At 50.0% G+C, this 13,388-nt stretch overlaps 1 protein-coding gene across 1 annotated transcript; it reads left to right on the top strand.

Annotated features, from left to right (window-relative positions):
- On the top strand, positions 1-12,727 carry Il17re (interleukin 17 receptor E). The gene is made up of 15 exons (XM_032905928.1): positions 1-460; positions 794-809; positions 3,840-3,937; positions 4,230-4,389; positions 4,464-4,603; positions 5,516-5,584; positions 6,325-6,391; positions 7,223-7,398; positions 7,487-7,534; positions 7,616-7,661; positions 7,760-7,914; positions 10,441-10,509; positions 10,912-10,963; positions 11,044-11,142; positions 11,524-12,727. The coding sequence occupies exons 1-15, from the start codon at positions 329-331 to the stop codon at positions 12,108-12,110; spliced, it is 1,914 nt and encodes a 637-aa protein (XP_032761819.1). The 5' UTR covers positions 1-328; the 3' UTR covers positions 12,111-12,727.
- The last annotated feature ends 661 nt before the right edge of the window (positions 12,728-13,388 follow it).

The raw sequence follows: 13,388 nt of genomic DNA, 5'->3' as shown, positions 1-13,388 counted from the left end.
TGGGGTATAGGAGTGGTTAAGAAATGGGTGCACCTCCATGACAAGGTGCAGGTCCCTTTCCTGTTAACTCTCTGCCACACCAAAAGCCTCCTGTGACTGGAGGGCAGTAAGGCTTTCTACAGAACAAGCAAGTGTTCATCTGTGCCCTGGCTCAGGAGAAGGAATGTGACCAAGCCTGCTGGTTAGGATCAAGGAGGAGCTTCGGGGCAGGGTGGATCTAGGGCAGGGTTAAGCGAGAGCGCCTGCTGGTACTGTGTGCTTCTCACAGCTCCAGGGCCAGGCCCAACAGGAAAGCCATGGTCTCTGCTCCCTGATCCTCCAGAAGCTCATGGGGAGCCCCAGACTGGCAGCCTTGCTCCTGTCTCAACCTCTACTGTTCATCTGCCTTGCTGTGTCTGCTCAGGTTGCCTGCCCCTGCCTGCCACGTTGGACCAGCCACTGTCTACTGGCCTTCCGTGTGGTAAGGTCCTGCTGCTAGGTGAAGGGGCACTTGCTTAGCACAGACTAGAACCCCTTCTTTCTCCTGCCTGCCCTTTCCTACCTCTGAAATCCTGTACCCTAGTGGCAACTTCAGTGTGTCCTCTATGTGGTCTTGAACGGATTGCTAAGTTCTGGTGAGCTGAGGTCCTTGGCAGGGTGGAAACGAGAGGAAAGCAGCAGAGTGGATGTACCGTGAGCTGAGGGTCTCAGAACCGGATGATTTGATGGAGAGTTCAGGAGAATGCACCTTACTCGACTCCCTTCTAATGATGTCTCTCTCCTTTCTTTTCCCTTCTGGGCCCTGTATCTTCAGGATAAGCATTTTGCTGGTAAGTCTTACTTCCTATTCTACTCCTCTCCCCTGTACTCCCCTGTGCTCCCCTGTGCTCCCCTGTGCCCCCCTTTCCCCCCCTGTGCTCCGGGACCCAGTGAGTCATCCTTGGCAGTCTTGGTTACAACCCAGGGAGTAGTTGATGTCTGGAAAGTTCAGGACTTGACTAGAATCCTCAGATTCTATAAATGCTTAGGCTCTGCCTCTGACCTTGGCTTCTGAGCACTGGCATGGGGGAGGAATAACTAGAAGATGAGGGCTGCGTTGCCTCCAGGCACTGGGGAGGATAAAATGAACAACATGGCTAATCTCCAGGGACTCCACACACGTGATTTAAGGCAAGCTCACTTGACGGATGAGCAGTCCGGCACGTGGGTCTGATAACTTTCTCAAGATCACATTCGAAAGATGCCAAAGCTTAGCCCTAAATCCAGTCAGAAGTGGGTAGGAAGGCTGTCCTTTGACCCTAAGAAACAGCGTCTCTTTTGGTTTTTGTCTTGAGACCGGGTCTCACTATGTAATACCAAAGCCTTTAATCCTCCTGTCTCAGCCTCCTAAGCAGTGGGCTTACAGCCATGTGTCTCTGTGCCAACTTTCCTTCTCCGACACAGGAAGCTCTGCTCAAACCCCCTGCCCTACTGTCCTAGCCACAAAGCCTTGGCACTGGTCCTGCTGTTTGTGCCTGTGACATCTGGTGTCACGTTCTTCAGGTGCGAAAAGTAGCTTTGAGCCATTCTCAGTGGATGCATGAATTAGGGACAGTTAACGGGTCAATACCTGGGCCGACACAGTGCCAGTTGTCATATTGGAACAGGTTTTTGTCTTGTTAACCTCAACAGTGACTTAGAGCATCCTAAAATGGCACATCACACAAACGTTTAAGAGACAGCTGCACCATCGTGGAGGTGCCATTTCCACAAAGGGTACCGATCGATCCCTAAAAGTGTGTGTTCTGTGGACCTGCTATTGTTACTTTGCATCTGTCAAGTGGGGTCATTTTACTCTGCCATTTCATTGCCTCACTAGGTGTACACTGAACACACCCTTTAAGACTAGCAGTTGATCAGGGGATACAGAGTTGGCTCGGCGACTAAGAGCACTCGATGCTCTTGCAGAAAACTTGAGCTCAGTTCCCAGTACCCATGTTAGGCAGCTCACAATTCCACCTCCAGGGAACCCGATGTTTCTGACCTCTTCAAGCATCTGCACTCATTCGCACATACCTATACACAGACACAGACACACACAGACACACACACACACACACACACACACACACACACAATATTAAACATAAAATCAGAAAACATTAGTTTAAAATTTTTTATCATTAGAAATGATGCTACCGGGGTTGGGGATTTGGCTCAGTGGTAGAGCACTTGCCTAGCAAGCGCAAGGCCGTGGGTTCGATCCCCAGCTCCAAAAAAAAAATAAAAAAAAAAAAAAAAAAGAAAAGAAATGATGCTGCCATGCCTTTAACCCTACCTACCCCTTGGGAGAGAGAGGTGAGCCAATCTGTGTGGCTAGCTTAGTCTGCAGAGTCCACAACAGCCAAGGCCGGTTACACTGAGAAACCCTGCCTCAAAAGAAAATTTAAAAAAAAAAAAGAAGGAAAGAAATCATGCTACAGCCAGGCAATGGTGGCACAGGCCTTTAATCCAGCACTCAGGAGGCAGAGGCAGGAGGATCTCTGAGTTCAAGGTTAACCTGGTCTGTAGAGTGAGTTCCAGAGCAGCCAAAGTTACACAGAGAAACACAGGGGGAAAAAATCATGCTACAGTGAATACCTACCTTTGTGGGAGGTGTATCTTTTTTCTCAACTTAAGATTTTTTTAATTGTTTTATTTATTTTAAAATGTCTTATTGGGGCTGGAAAGATGGCTCGACTGTTATAAACACTTGTGCTCTTCCAGTGGGTCTAGATTGGATTCCAGGCATTCACATGGTGACTTATCTCTAACTGTATAGTTCCAGGGAGTCCAATGTCTTCTTCTGATCTCAGTAGGCACCAGGCATGAACATGGTGCACATGCACACGTGCAGACAAAACATTCATACATGTAAAATAAAATAAATAAACCTAAACATTTAAAAAGAAACAAAATACCTTGTATTTATTATTTAAAAATCTCATACATGTATACAATCTGTTTTTATCAAACCCACCCTGTCCCACATTCATATCTTTAAAAAAAAAAGCATTTAAGCTTTGTGCAGGAATGTTTTCCTGTGTGTATATATGTGTGTGTGTATATTACATGCATGTGGTGCCCATGGAAATCACATCCCCCTGACCCTGGAGTTAGAGATGGTTGTGAGCCACCATGTGGGTGCTAGGAACCAATTCTGGGTCCTCTAAGAACAGCATTCATCCTCATGGTGCATCAGCTGTTGAAGTCAAAAATGAGTAAACATTAGAAAGCAAATAAGCAGGGTTGGGGAGTTAGCTCAGTGGTAGAGCGCTTGCCTAGGAAGCGCAAGGCCCTGGGTTCGGTCCCCAGCTCCGAGAAAAAAAAAAAAAAGAACAGCGAGTGTTCTGAACTGCTTACTCATCTTTCCACACGTATGTATCTTTCCGATTTTTGAGACAGAGGCTCGCTGTATAGTCCTGACTCACCTGGAACTTGCAGTGTAGACCAGGCTGGCCTCAAATTCCTGTCTCTGCCTCTTGATACAAGTATAAAACCACTCCTTCCTCTGTTTGTTCATCACTCACTGAGTCCAATCAGCGGGGCCGCCTACTGGGTATTGGCTGATCTTGCTGGCTTGATCTTGCACAGATCTTGTGCACAACCACCATGGCGTGTCTAGAAGACTTCAGAGTATTCCTCTTCGTCTTCTGACTCCTGCATTCTTCCTATCCTCTCTTCTGTGTTCTCTGAGCCTCAATATTTTTTTCCGCCACCAAAGAAGCTCGATATCATTGCACTCCATGATTTATAATGACTTTCTATCCAGTATTGGATCAAGTCTCAGGTAAGACAGAGGCCATGAATACCTAGATACGAAGTGTGTCTCCCTCCTGTAGGGCTTCAGTGTGGCTGGTTCCCTCTCTTGGTGAGGAAATCTAAAAGTCCTCATGAATTTGAAGTCCGTTGGAGGCACTGGACACCATCACCCTTCCAGGTGTGCTGTGGTTTATGGCTCTACCCAATGGTTACAACCCCTTTCTTTCTTTCTTTCTTTCTTTCTTTCTTTCTTTCTTTCTTTCTTTTTTCTTTCTTTTTTTTTTTTTTTTTGCCCCTTACTTTGTTCTCCAGCTACAAAAGGAGTTTGAAAATGTAAACATTGCACAGTAAGGGAAACTGAGGCCAAAAGAACTTGAGAGATTTGCCTGTGGTCTCTCAAGTTCCAAGGCAGAACTAGAAGGCAGACTTCCTGGCTCCTGTATTAACACCACTTCATTCTCCACTTGCAGAGGAAGCTACTAGGTAGCCCTTCCTTGTCTCAGGAGAGCCATCAAATTTCCACCCCCTTCCTAGCCATCTCCCACAGAGGCCTTCGTACCAAAAGGACCCAGCCTTCAGCTGCAGAAGGAATAGAACATCTCCCTGGAGCAGGTTCACAAAAGCATGGAGGTAGGTATGATGGGTGACAGGATATGGTTTCAGCCTTACCTGAACCAGGGTCACCAAGTCTTCCTTCTCCCTAGGACCTGAATTCTCCTTTGATTTGCTGCCTGAGGTACAGGCTATTCGGGTGACTATTCCTCCAGGCCCAGAGGCCAACGTACGCCTTTGTTACCAGTGGGCACTGGAATGTGAGGAAATGAGTAGTCCTTTTGATACCCAGGTATGTAGTGCCAAGTCCTGTAAAGAGACAGATCGCACATTTCCTGAGCAGAGAGACGGACAATTCCTGAGCAAATGGAGGAGACTAAGGCCTGGATAGAGAAAGTAATTACTCAAAACTTATAAAATGAGGTATTAAGACTTTAATTTGACTAGACAGAAAAGGTGTGGGCTATGTTACTTGAGAGGAGGGACCAGAAAGGAATGAATGGCACATACTCCCAGGGCTGCCCGGTTGGTAGAGTGCTTGTCTACCACGCATGATCTCTGGCATTGTGCAAATGGGGTGGGAGATAGAAGTAGGAGGATCAGGAGTTCAAGGTTATCCTCGGAGATACAATGAGTCTGAGGTCAGCTTGGGATACATGAGCCCCTGCCTTGAGAAAAACAACAGCAAAAACATTGTTATTTCCTCAAAAGGCTGTTCCCCTGATAATTTGACAAAATGGTCACCTGTGTCTTGGCACTCTTCTCTTGTCTAGCCCTCAGAAAATTATATCCCCTAATCTCCCAAGCCAGGTCCTGCAGCCCACTTCAACCTCCAATCATCACAGATGCCCCTGTGCATAGCTAGGCATCACACGCAAAGACTGAAGCTATGTTCTGGAGTATTCAACTCTGTTCATGTCTACACTGGCTGTACCTTCTAACTTCAAGGTGATGTTAGCCTTGATAGAGGTGATGCTTGTAACACCCTACATGGCATACAACTGGTGCTCAGAACTATATATTCCTTCCTCTCTGGCAAATGGCCAGAGTCTAGAACCAAGAGCCTATGAAAAAGAAGTAAGCTTGATAAAGTAGGGAAATAAGGTATATTGTCTGAGGACTTAGCTTCCTCCTACTTTGTCTACAATACCCATGCCTTGTCTTAGATGCCTCTTTTTCTATTCCTTTGTGGTTTTATCAACAGAAAATTGTGTCTGGGGGCCACACTGTAGACCTGCCTTATGAATTCCTTCTGCCCTGCATGTGCATAGAGGTGAGAAGAAGGGGATTTGGGTTAACCATGGCTCCTTGCCTAGCCAATCTCCAGTAAATCAATTTATGAAGGACTTGGGGTGGACGGAGAGATACAACGGGCCCCACAGCACTAAAGAGAAACTCCGAAAGGACAAGGGATGCTTAGGAAACTGGTGCTGCTTGGCTGTGAGCCACAGACATTCATAGGTAGAAGGGTCCTAGGCAGTTCCACCTCAGCCCTGCCTGGATGTTCTTGAGAACCAAGGTTGTACATTCCTCTCAAAGCCATGCCCTCTCTAGCCCTCCATTGTAGCCCTCCATCTCTCCTTGTAAGTCTTAAGATAAAGATGTTTTGGGCATCATTAGGGGAAGAGGAATATTGAGAGAAGGATAGCATCCCTTGGATACCCAGGTATGTAGTGCCTTGCCCTGTAAGGAGACAGATCACACAATTCCTGAGAACGAGGAATAACACAGGGCCCTGGAGAAAGCCCACGATGAGGGTCAGGGAAGCTGGAAATTGGGGGATGCGGCCCTGAGGAGTTTCCTGTTGCTGGGAATAGTTCTCTTTGGAGACCAGAGGAGACTGCCTTATTGGCCGCTCTTTCCTATGCTCTTGAGCCCTAACCCCTTCCCTTACTACACAGGGCTCCCTGATTAGTGTCTAAGCTCAGGGTACTTCACTGTAGTGAGCTAGGGCCAGAACTAACGATGCTGGAAAAGACATTTTCTTGATGCTCTCTACGTTTGTCTCCCCAGGCCTCCTACCTGCAGGAGGACACTGTGAGGCACAAAAAGTGTCCCTTCCAGAGCTGGCCTGAAGCTTGTGAGTGCTGTATCAATCCTGATTCTCATCCATTCTCTCCTCTCTCCCTCTCCCCCCTCCCTCTCTCCCCCACCCCGTGTGAGTGTGCGTGTGTATGTGAGAGAGAGAGAGAGACAGAGAGACAGACAGACAGAGACAAAGACAGAGACCAGACTGCATGAGCACATTTCTTTTGGGAGGGCAGGGGGAGCAGCGTCTAGCCATCAACCTGCAGAAGAACTCCCTAAGTGCTGAGTGGAGGAGGGTCACCCAGGGAGGACCAACTACAGACCTAGGCTCGCTTCCCAGCTCTGCCATGGGTTATCCCCAGATCGTCTCCATCCCCGCCACCCTTCCTTCATCAGTAAAACCCCAAACTGTTGACTTGAGGGAACTATTCCACGGGGAAGTGGCTGGTGTTGTCTAGAATGCTGTGTGCACAGCGCCGACCTCAGGAGGGAACGAGCACTCAGATACAAGTAACGCAAAGCTAGACACTGCTGCGAGCAGAGAGGCTCTCAGAGGCGCCCACACCTGAGCTGAGCTCAGAAAATGGACAGGCTTTAGAAAGAAGAGTCAGGAAAGAGGCATTTAGAATCTGGGAGGAGCCTGCACAGAATTTGAGCATGGGGAGTAGTTTTGAGTAGTGTGGAGACCCGGGATGGAAGATAAAGGCAAGAAGGCTGGGTAGAAAGGTGGGTAGGGAGAGTGGGGGTTTACTCAGCTGCCAAGCACCGGTGAGCAGGAGTTGTCCTGGAATTTTGGTATTTTCTCCTTGTGCCCTGGAGTAGGGTTGGGGAGATGGGGCTACAACTGGGCTATGGCCTCATCCTTGGACCTGCCACCTTCCAGATGGCTCCGACTTCTGGAAGTCAATACGCTTCACTGACTACAGCCAGCACAGTCAGATGGTCATGGCTCTGACACTCCGCTGCCCACTGAAACTGGAGGCCTCTCTCTGCTGGAGGCAGGACCCAGTCACACCCTGCAAAATCCTTCCCAATGCCACAGCACAGGAGTCAGAAGGAGTAAGGGCAGCCACCTCCCTCCAGGACTGAGGTGGGAGGATCGGGGCCCAGGGACCTTCTCCCTGACTAACTCCCATCTCCCCAACAGTGGTATATCCTGGAGAATGTGGACTTGCACCCCCAGCTCTGCTTTAAGGTATAACTGTGGGCAGGGGGCTGGCAGTGGGAGGACGGATGGGACTGATTCCTTCTGACCTGCCATGTCTGTGTTTCTCAGTTTTCTTTTGAAAACAGTAGCCATGTTGAATGTCCCCGCCAGAGTGGTGAGTCAATGAGGAATTCCTTCTCCCACATCTCAGCCCTACTCGCCTGTGACCCTCAGGTCCAGAGCAACCCAGCTCTGATTACCTCCCACAAACAGGCTCTCTCCCATCCTGGACTGTGAGCATGGATACCCAGGCCCAACAGCTGATTCTTCACTTTTCGACGAGGACATATGCTACCTTCAGTGCTGCCTGGAGTAACCCAGGTTTGGGGCTGGATAGCTCCATGACTCCTGTGTACAGCATCAGTCAGGTATGGCCTAGCTAGGGTTTGTTTCCTGCCAGGTTCTCTTGAACAATGCATATCCCTGACCTCCTTGTTACTTCAGTGAGGCAGATCCTGCATGGGTGGAGGTATTCTGTTTTCTGTCATAGATTATTTTCTTGATCAGCCTTGGATTACTGGCCCTCTGTTGATCTGTGGGGTCCTTCATGAGGGAGTTCCTAACCCTTTCAGTGCCTCAGTTTACAGAGAGAATAGCATCCAGATGCTGGCACTCCCTCCTGCAGCTACTCTCCAACCCACTGAAGCCACTGTGTGTGTGTGTGTGTGTGTGTGTGTGTGTGTGTGTGTGTGTGTGTGTGTATGATGTATGCATATGCATGTGTAGGTGTGCAAAGAAGAGACCAGAGGTCTCATTCTTACCTTCATCCATTTCTATTCTTTAGTCTGAGACAAGGTCTCTCACTGAACCTGCAGCTTGCTGTTTTCAGCTAGGTTGGCAGTCCAGTGAAGTCCTGGGAGTCACCTGTCTCTGGCCCCCAAGGCTAGGGTTGCATGAATATATAGCCATGCCTGGCTTCCCCTGCCTCCCAACAGGGTTTCTCTTTGCAGCCCTAGGTGTCCTGGAACTCAATCTGTAGACTCAGAGATCCTCCTGCCTCTGCCTCCCAAGTGCTGCGATTAAAGGTGTGTACTACCACCACCACCACCACCATCACCACCACCACCACCACCCAGCTCTTTTTTTAAGATTCTGGATGCTTAGGATTTAAATCCAAGTGCTCATGTTTGCATAGAAAATGCACCCATGGAGTCAGTTCCTCAGCCATAGTGAGGCTACCCCTCACCCCAGCTGTCCTCTCCCAGGTCTCATGACTCTATAAGAAGAAGTTCACTGGCTCTCTAGAGGCCTCTAGAAGCTGAAGGACTCACTGTATTCACTGAACAGTACTCACTGAACAGTACCCACTGAACAGTACTCACTGTACAGTACTCACTGTACAGTACTCGCTGAACAGTACTCACTGTACAGTACTCACTGAACAGTACTCACTGTACAGTACTGCACTGGTGCAGCTCCATCATGTGGGCTAATAATAGGTTGCCTCGCTGACTTTGTTCTGTGTATCTGATTTAAAAACCACAATCAGGGGGTTGGGGATTTAGCTCAGTGGTTAGAGCGCTTGCCTAGGAAGCGCAAGGCCCTGGGTTCGGTCCCCAGCTCTGGGAAAAAAAAAAACAAAAACAAAAAACAAAAAACAAAAACCACAATCAGATTTACTCACAAAACCACAGCAATAAGCTGACCAAGCATGCCATGCTCTCTGCACACAGAGCTCTCTCAAAGGCTCCCTTGCAGCTAGATCATTGCTTTGAGCCCCGGGGGCTCCCAAACAGACAGAGGATAGCAAACACTTATGATCTGAGTTTCTACTGGCTTGACAGTTGCCTTGAGACTGGAGTCAAGCATGCAAGGGGTGCAGAGTAGAGGAAGGTGGTGCTCCTGAAGGGTGGGGCTGACTGGTCAACCTTGTTACTAACTTGTGGAGCACAGAGTGGAGCCACATCTCCTCTGTAGACACACAGCAACCAGTTCTCTCTGGTTCAGTACACATTTCCCGAGCACCTACTCTGCTCACCCTGTACTATGCACTAGGAGATATAGGAAGAACACACAGAACAGGCTTTGGCCTCCTCTAATATATGTGTGTGTATATCTATATATGTGTGTTATAATGTAATTACACACATAACAATTATATATTTATCAGTTTATTAAAGTACCCATATGCATATTTCCATTTAATGCTCCCAGTAACCTACTAAAGATAATTGCTCCCCATCTGCAAATAAAGATCTGAGGCTGGGGAGGGAGAAGATATTATTCAAATCCACAGAAAGGTCACAAACCGAGAACTAGAAAAGCAACAGTCAAGCCTCAAGCTAGCTTGCAGCCTCCATAGCCTTTTCTTCCCAGTGGACAAGACGCCTCTTCAGCTGTGTAGGGGGTGAAGAGCTGGCCACATGATCAGGTCTCTCTCTCTCTCTCTCTCTCTCTCTCTCTCTCTCTCTCCCTCCCCTCCCTCCTCCTTCCCTCCTCCCATCCCCATCCCTCTCCCCTTCCTCCCTTTTCTCCCTCCCTCCCTCCCTCCTCCCTCTCCCTCTCTCTGCTTCTCTCTCTCTCCCTCTCTCTCTCTCCTCTCTTCTTTCCCTCCTCCCTCCTCTCTCTCTCTCCTCCTCTCCCCCCCTTCTCTCTCCCTCCCTCCCCCCCTCCCTCTCTCTCCCTCCCTCTCCCCTCTCTCTCTCCTTCTCTCTCTCTCTCTCTCTCTCTCTCTCTCTCTCTGTGTGTGTGTGTGTGTGTGTGTGTATGTGAGAGAGAGAGATATGTTAACTCAGCCACGACAGCTAATATCTGGGGAAGATCAGTGGTCGTTGGTGGCTGGGGAAGTTTTCTGGAGGTGTCACTGGGACCTTTAACTAGGTGGGATGGAGGTGGGTGAGACACCATCAGACTTGCATGTGTGGGGACAACTATTCTACTCTTTGTCCCTACAGACCCAGGGCTCAGTTCCAGTGACACTGGACCTCATTATTCCCTTCTTGAGGCAGGGGAGCTGCATCCTGGTAAGAAATGGTACCCTTATTCCCTACAGATCCCCTAGCACAGGGTCCATTAAAGTGTTCGGTTTGGCCAAGTGTTTTAAACGGACTTAGCTGTCACTAGTTATAGGCTATCTTAAAAACAAAACAAACAAAACACTTACATTTTGCCTTCCCACTAAAAATGAGAAAACCTGGTATTGCATGTCACAATGAGGTATAATGACAAGGCCTAGCACTCATTGGTGGCTATTTCGGCTGGTCTATGCTCTCCAGCCCAGACCAGAGGTGGGAGCACGTGTGGTCTCACTGGCGTTTGTACTAGACACACAACTAGAGCTGGAGGAATTCCCAAGCCAGTGGGACTCCTTCCCTGGGAGACAGGGGGTAATCTAGCTCACATGAGTGGGGTCCCTGTGTCCTCAGGTGTGGAGGTCAGATGTCCAGTTTGCCGGGAAGCACCTCTTGTGTCCTGATGGTGAGTTCTTGGGTGAGAGGAGAGAGGGAAGGAGCACGGGCACTCAAGAGATGGCTTGCCTTCACCTGTGCTCGATTCAGTCTCCCATAGACACCTCGGGCTCTTGATCCTGGCACTGCTGGGTCTCACCACTCTACTGGGTGTAGTTCTGGTCCTCCTCTGCCGGCGCCTACTGCCAGGTAAACTCACCTTTGGTCCTGAGAATTTCAGACGTTCCCAGTACTTTTTGACCAAGAGTGGGCCAAAGCACAGGCTGCTATTCTTGGCCCCCTAGTGGGAAGGAGTGGTTACGGCAGGGCAAAGGGCTGTGCGTTCAGTTCCTATCTGTACCACCACCCAGCTGCCAGAGGCGGTTTACTGTGTATGAGAAGCTTCACGTTTTCCTCTTTAGCCTATAAGCAACAAATAGCTTAGCAGTTTGGGCGACTGACTCCCAGAACGGATAAAGGACACATTGTGCATGAAGGGCCCCTAGGGGAGGAGGGCTGGGCTGACTGTCCTCACCCCCACCCCCGTCCCCAGACTCCCCTCACCCTAATCAGTTGTTACTTGGTCCCCAGGCCCCGGTCGAACAAGGCCAGTTTTACTCCTACACGCAGCGGACTCAGAGGCACAGCGACGCCTGGTGGGAGCTTTGGCCGAACTGCTGCGGACCGCGCTGGGTGGTGGACGCGACGTGATCGTGGATCTCTGGGAAGGGACGCACGTGGCTCGCATTGGACCACTGCCATGGCTCTGGGCAGCACGGGAACGCGTGGCACGGGAGCAGGGCACTGTGTTGCTCCTGTGGAGCTGTGCGGGCCCCAGCACTGCCTGCAGCGGCGACCCGCAAACTACATCCCTTCGCACCTTGTCGTGCGCTGCTCCACGCCAGCTGCTGCTCGCCTACTTCAGTCGCCTCTGTGCCAAAGGTGACATTCCCCGGCCGCTGCGCGCTCTACCGCGCTACCGCCTGCTTCGTGATCTGCCACGCCTACTGAGAGCGCTGGATGCTCGACCAGCCACCCTAGCCACTAGCTGGAGTCACCTTGGAGCTAAGCAGTGTTTGAAAAGTCGCCTGGAGCTGTGTCACCTGCTGGAACTCGAGGCTGCCAAAGACGACTACCAAGGTTCAACCAATAGTCCTTGTGGCTTCAGTTGTCTGTAGCCACTGCCTGTGTAGCAACAGCAGTAACTCCAGAACGAGGCCACAAACATGTACTCTTTGGGGGTGCTTCTTGTCCCCCCAAACCGTGAGACTCATCCTAGGACCCACACTTGACCAGCCTCCCTCTCACATTTGCTCCTTCTCAGAGTCCCTGAGAGAAAGTTGGGCTTTCCTGATAGGTCCTCGGCCCATTCTGAGGAGGAGGGGAGATTTTCCCATTTCTTCTCACAACTGCAAAAAGACAACCGACTGCTTGGTGTACTCTAGTCCGGGCTGGAGAGCTAGACCAGGGTTGGAAAGCAGGGCCTACCTGTCAAGCTCTTGAAGAGTGTTCTGCTCGGCAGAGTTGAGAGAACCCCCACCCCCCACCTTGTAAGCCAGGGGTCCCTCGCCATTTCCTGGAGAAAGGCCCAACCCAGAAGTAGTTTGATTTGTTTGTTTGTTTGTTTGAGACTGAATCTCACTGTGTAGCCCTTGATGGCCTGGAACAAAGAGATCTATCTACCTGCCTCTGCCTCCTGAGTGCTGGGATTCGAGGCCTACATCACCACAATTGGTGAGAGGGTTCTGTGTCATCCAGAAAGATGAATAAAAGCAAGCATAGGAGACACGTTAAAGAACAGTGTGCTGCTCTTGTGTGCCTGGGCCTGTCAGGAAGCTTGCCCTAGGCTTGTTCTAGAACACTTCACCAGCCCAAGGCCTTTCATTCATACTGTCCTCTGTGGCCTCATTCCCACAGGCATTGCCTGTGAAGGGCAAGGAGGACCCAGTGCCTCCTGGATCCTCTCCTCCCTATGATTCTTCCAAGAAGCAAAGGAAAACCTGAACCTCAGTTAGGCAGCACGTCCTTCCCCACCCCTCCAATCCCAGCAACGGCACAGCAGAACCTCTGCTGAGTGCTGAGTCTCCCAGGACTGACTGCCCTTCCGGCTCCCTAGAACCTGGGCCAGGCAGCAGAGAGCTCACTTTCTGGTGCCTTTGGACCAGTCCACTGTCTTCAGAGTTTCTGTTTCACGAAGGTCACTGTCACTGAGGCCCAGGGAAGTACTTGAAAAACCTAAGCATAGTAAGAGGGGACCCAGTGGGCCTTAGGATCCCAGGGTCATACAGGAAGTGGAAACACCAGGAAGTGGAAACACCCAGGATACCATAAGCCTGGGGTCTTCCTGATCAGATGGATCAGAACCTTTGCTTTCCGTGAGATCCAGGGTAAGAGTTCCTTTACTCAATGGTGCTCCAACTGTGCTGCCTTCCCAGGGCCCCTCCCAGCCAGGTGCC

This window comes from Rattus rattus, chromosome 6, assembly GCF_011064425.1.
Source record: "Rattus rattus isolate New Zealand chromosome 6, Rrattus_CSIRO_v1, whole genome shotgun sequence".
NCBI classification, from domain to species: Eukaryota; Metazoa; Chordata; class Mammalia; order Rodentia; family Muridae; genus Rattus; species Rattus rattus.
The sequence above is the reverse complement of the archived record's forward strand: the minus strand, read 5'-3'. Positions and strand labels throughout refer to the sequence as shown.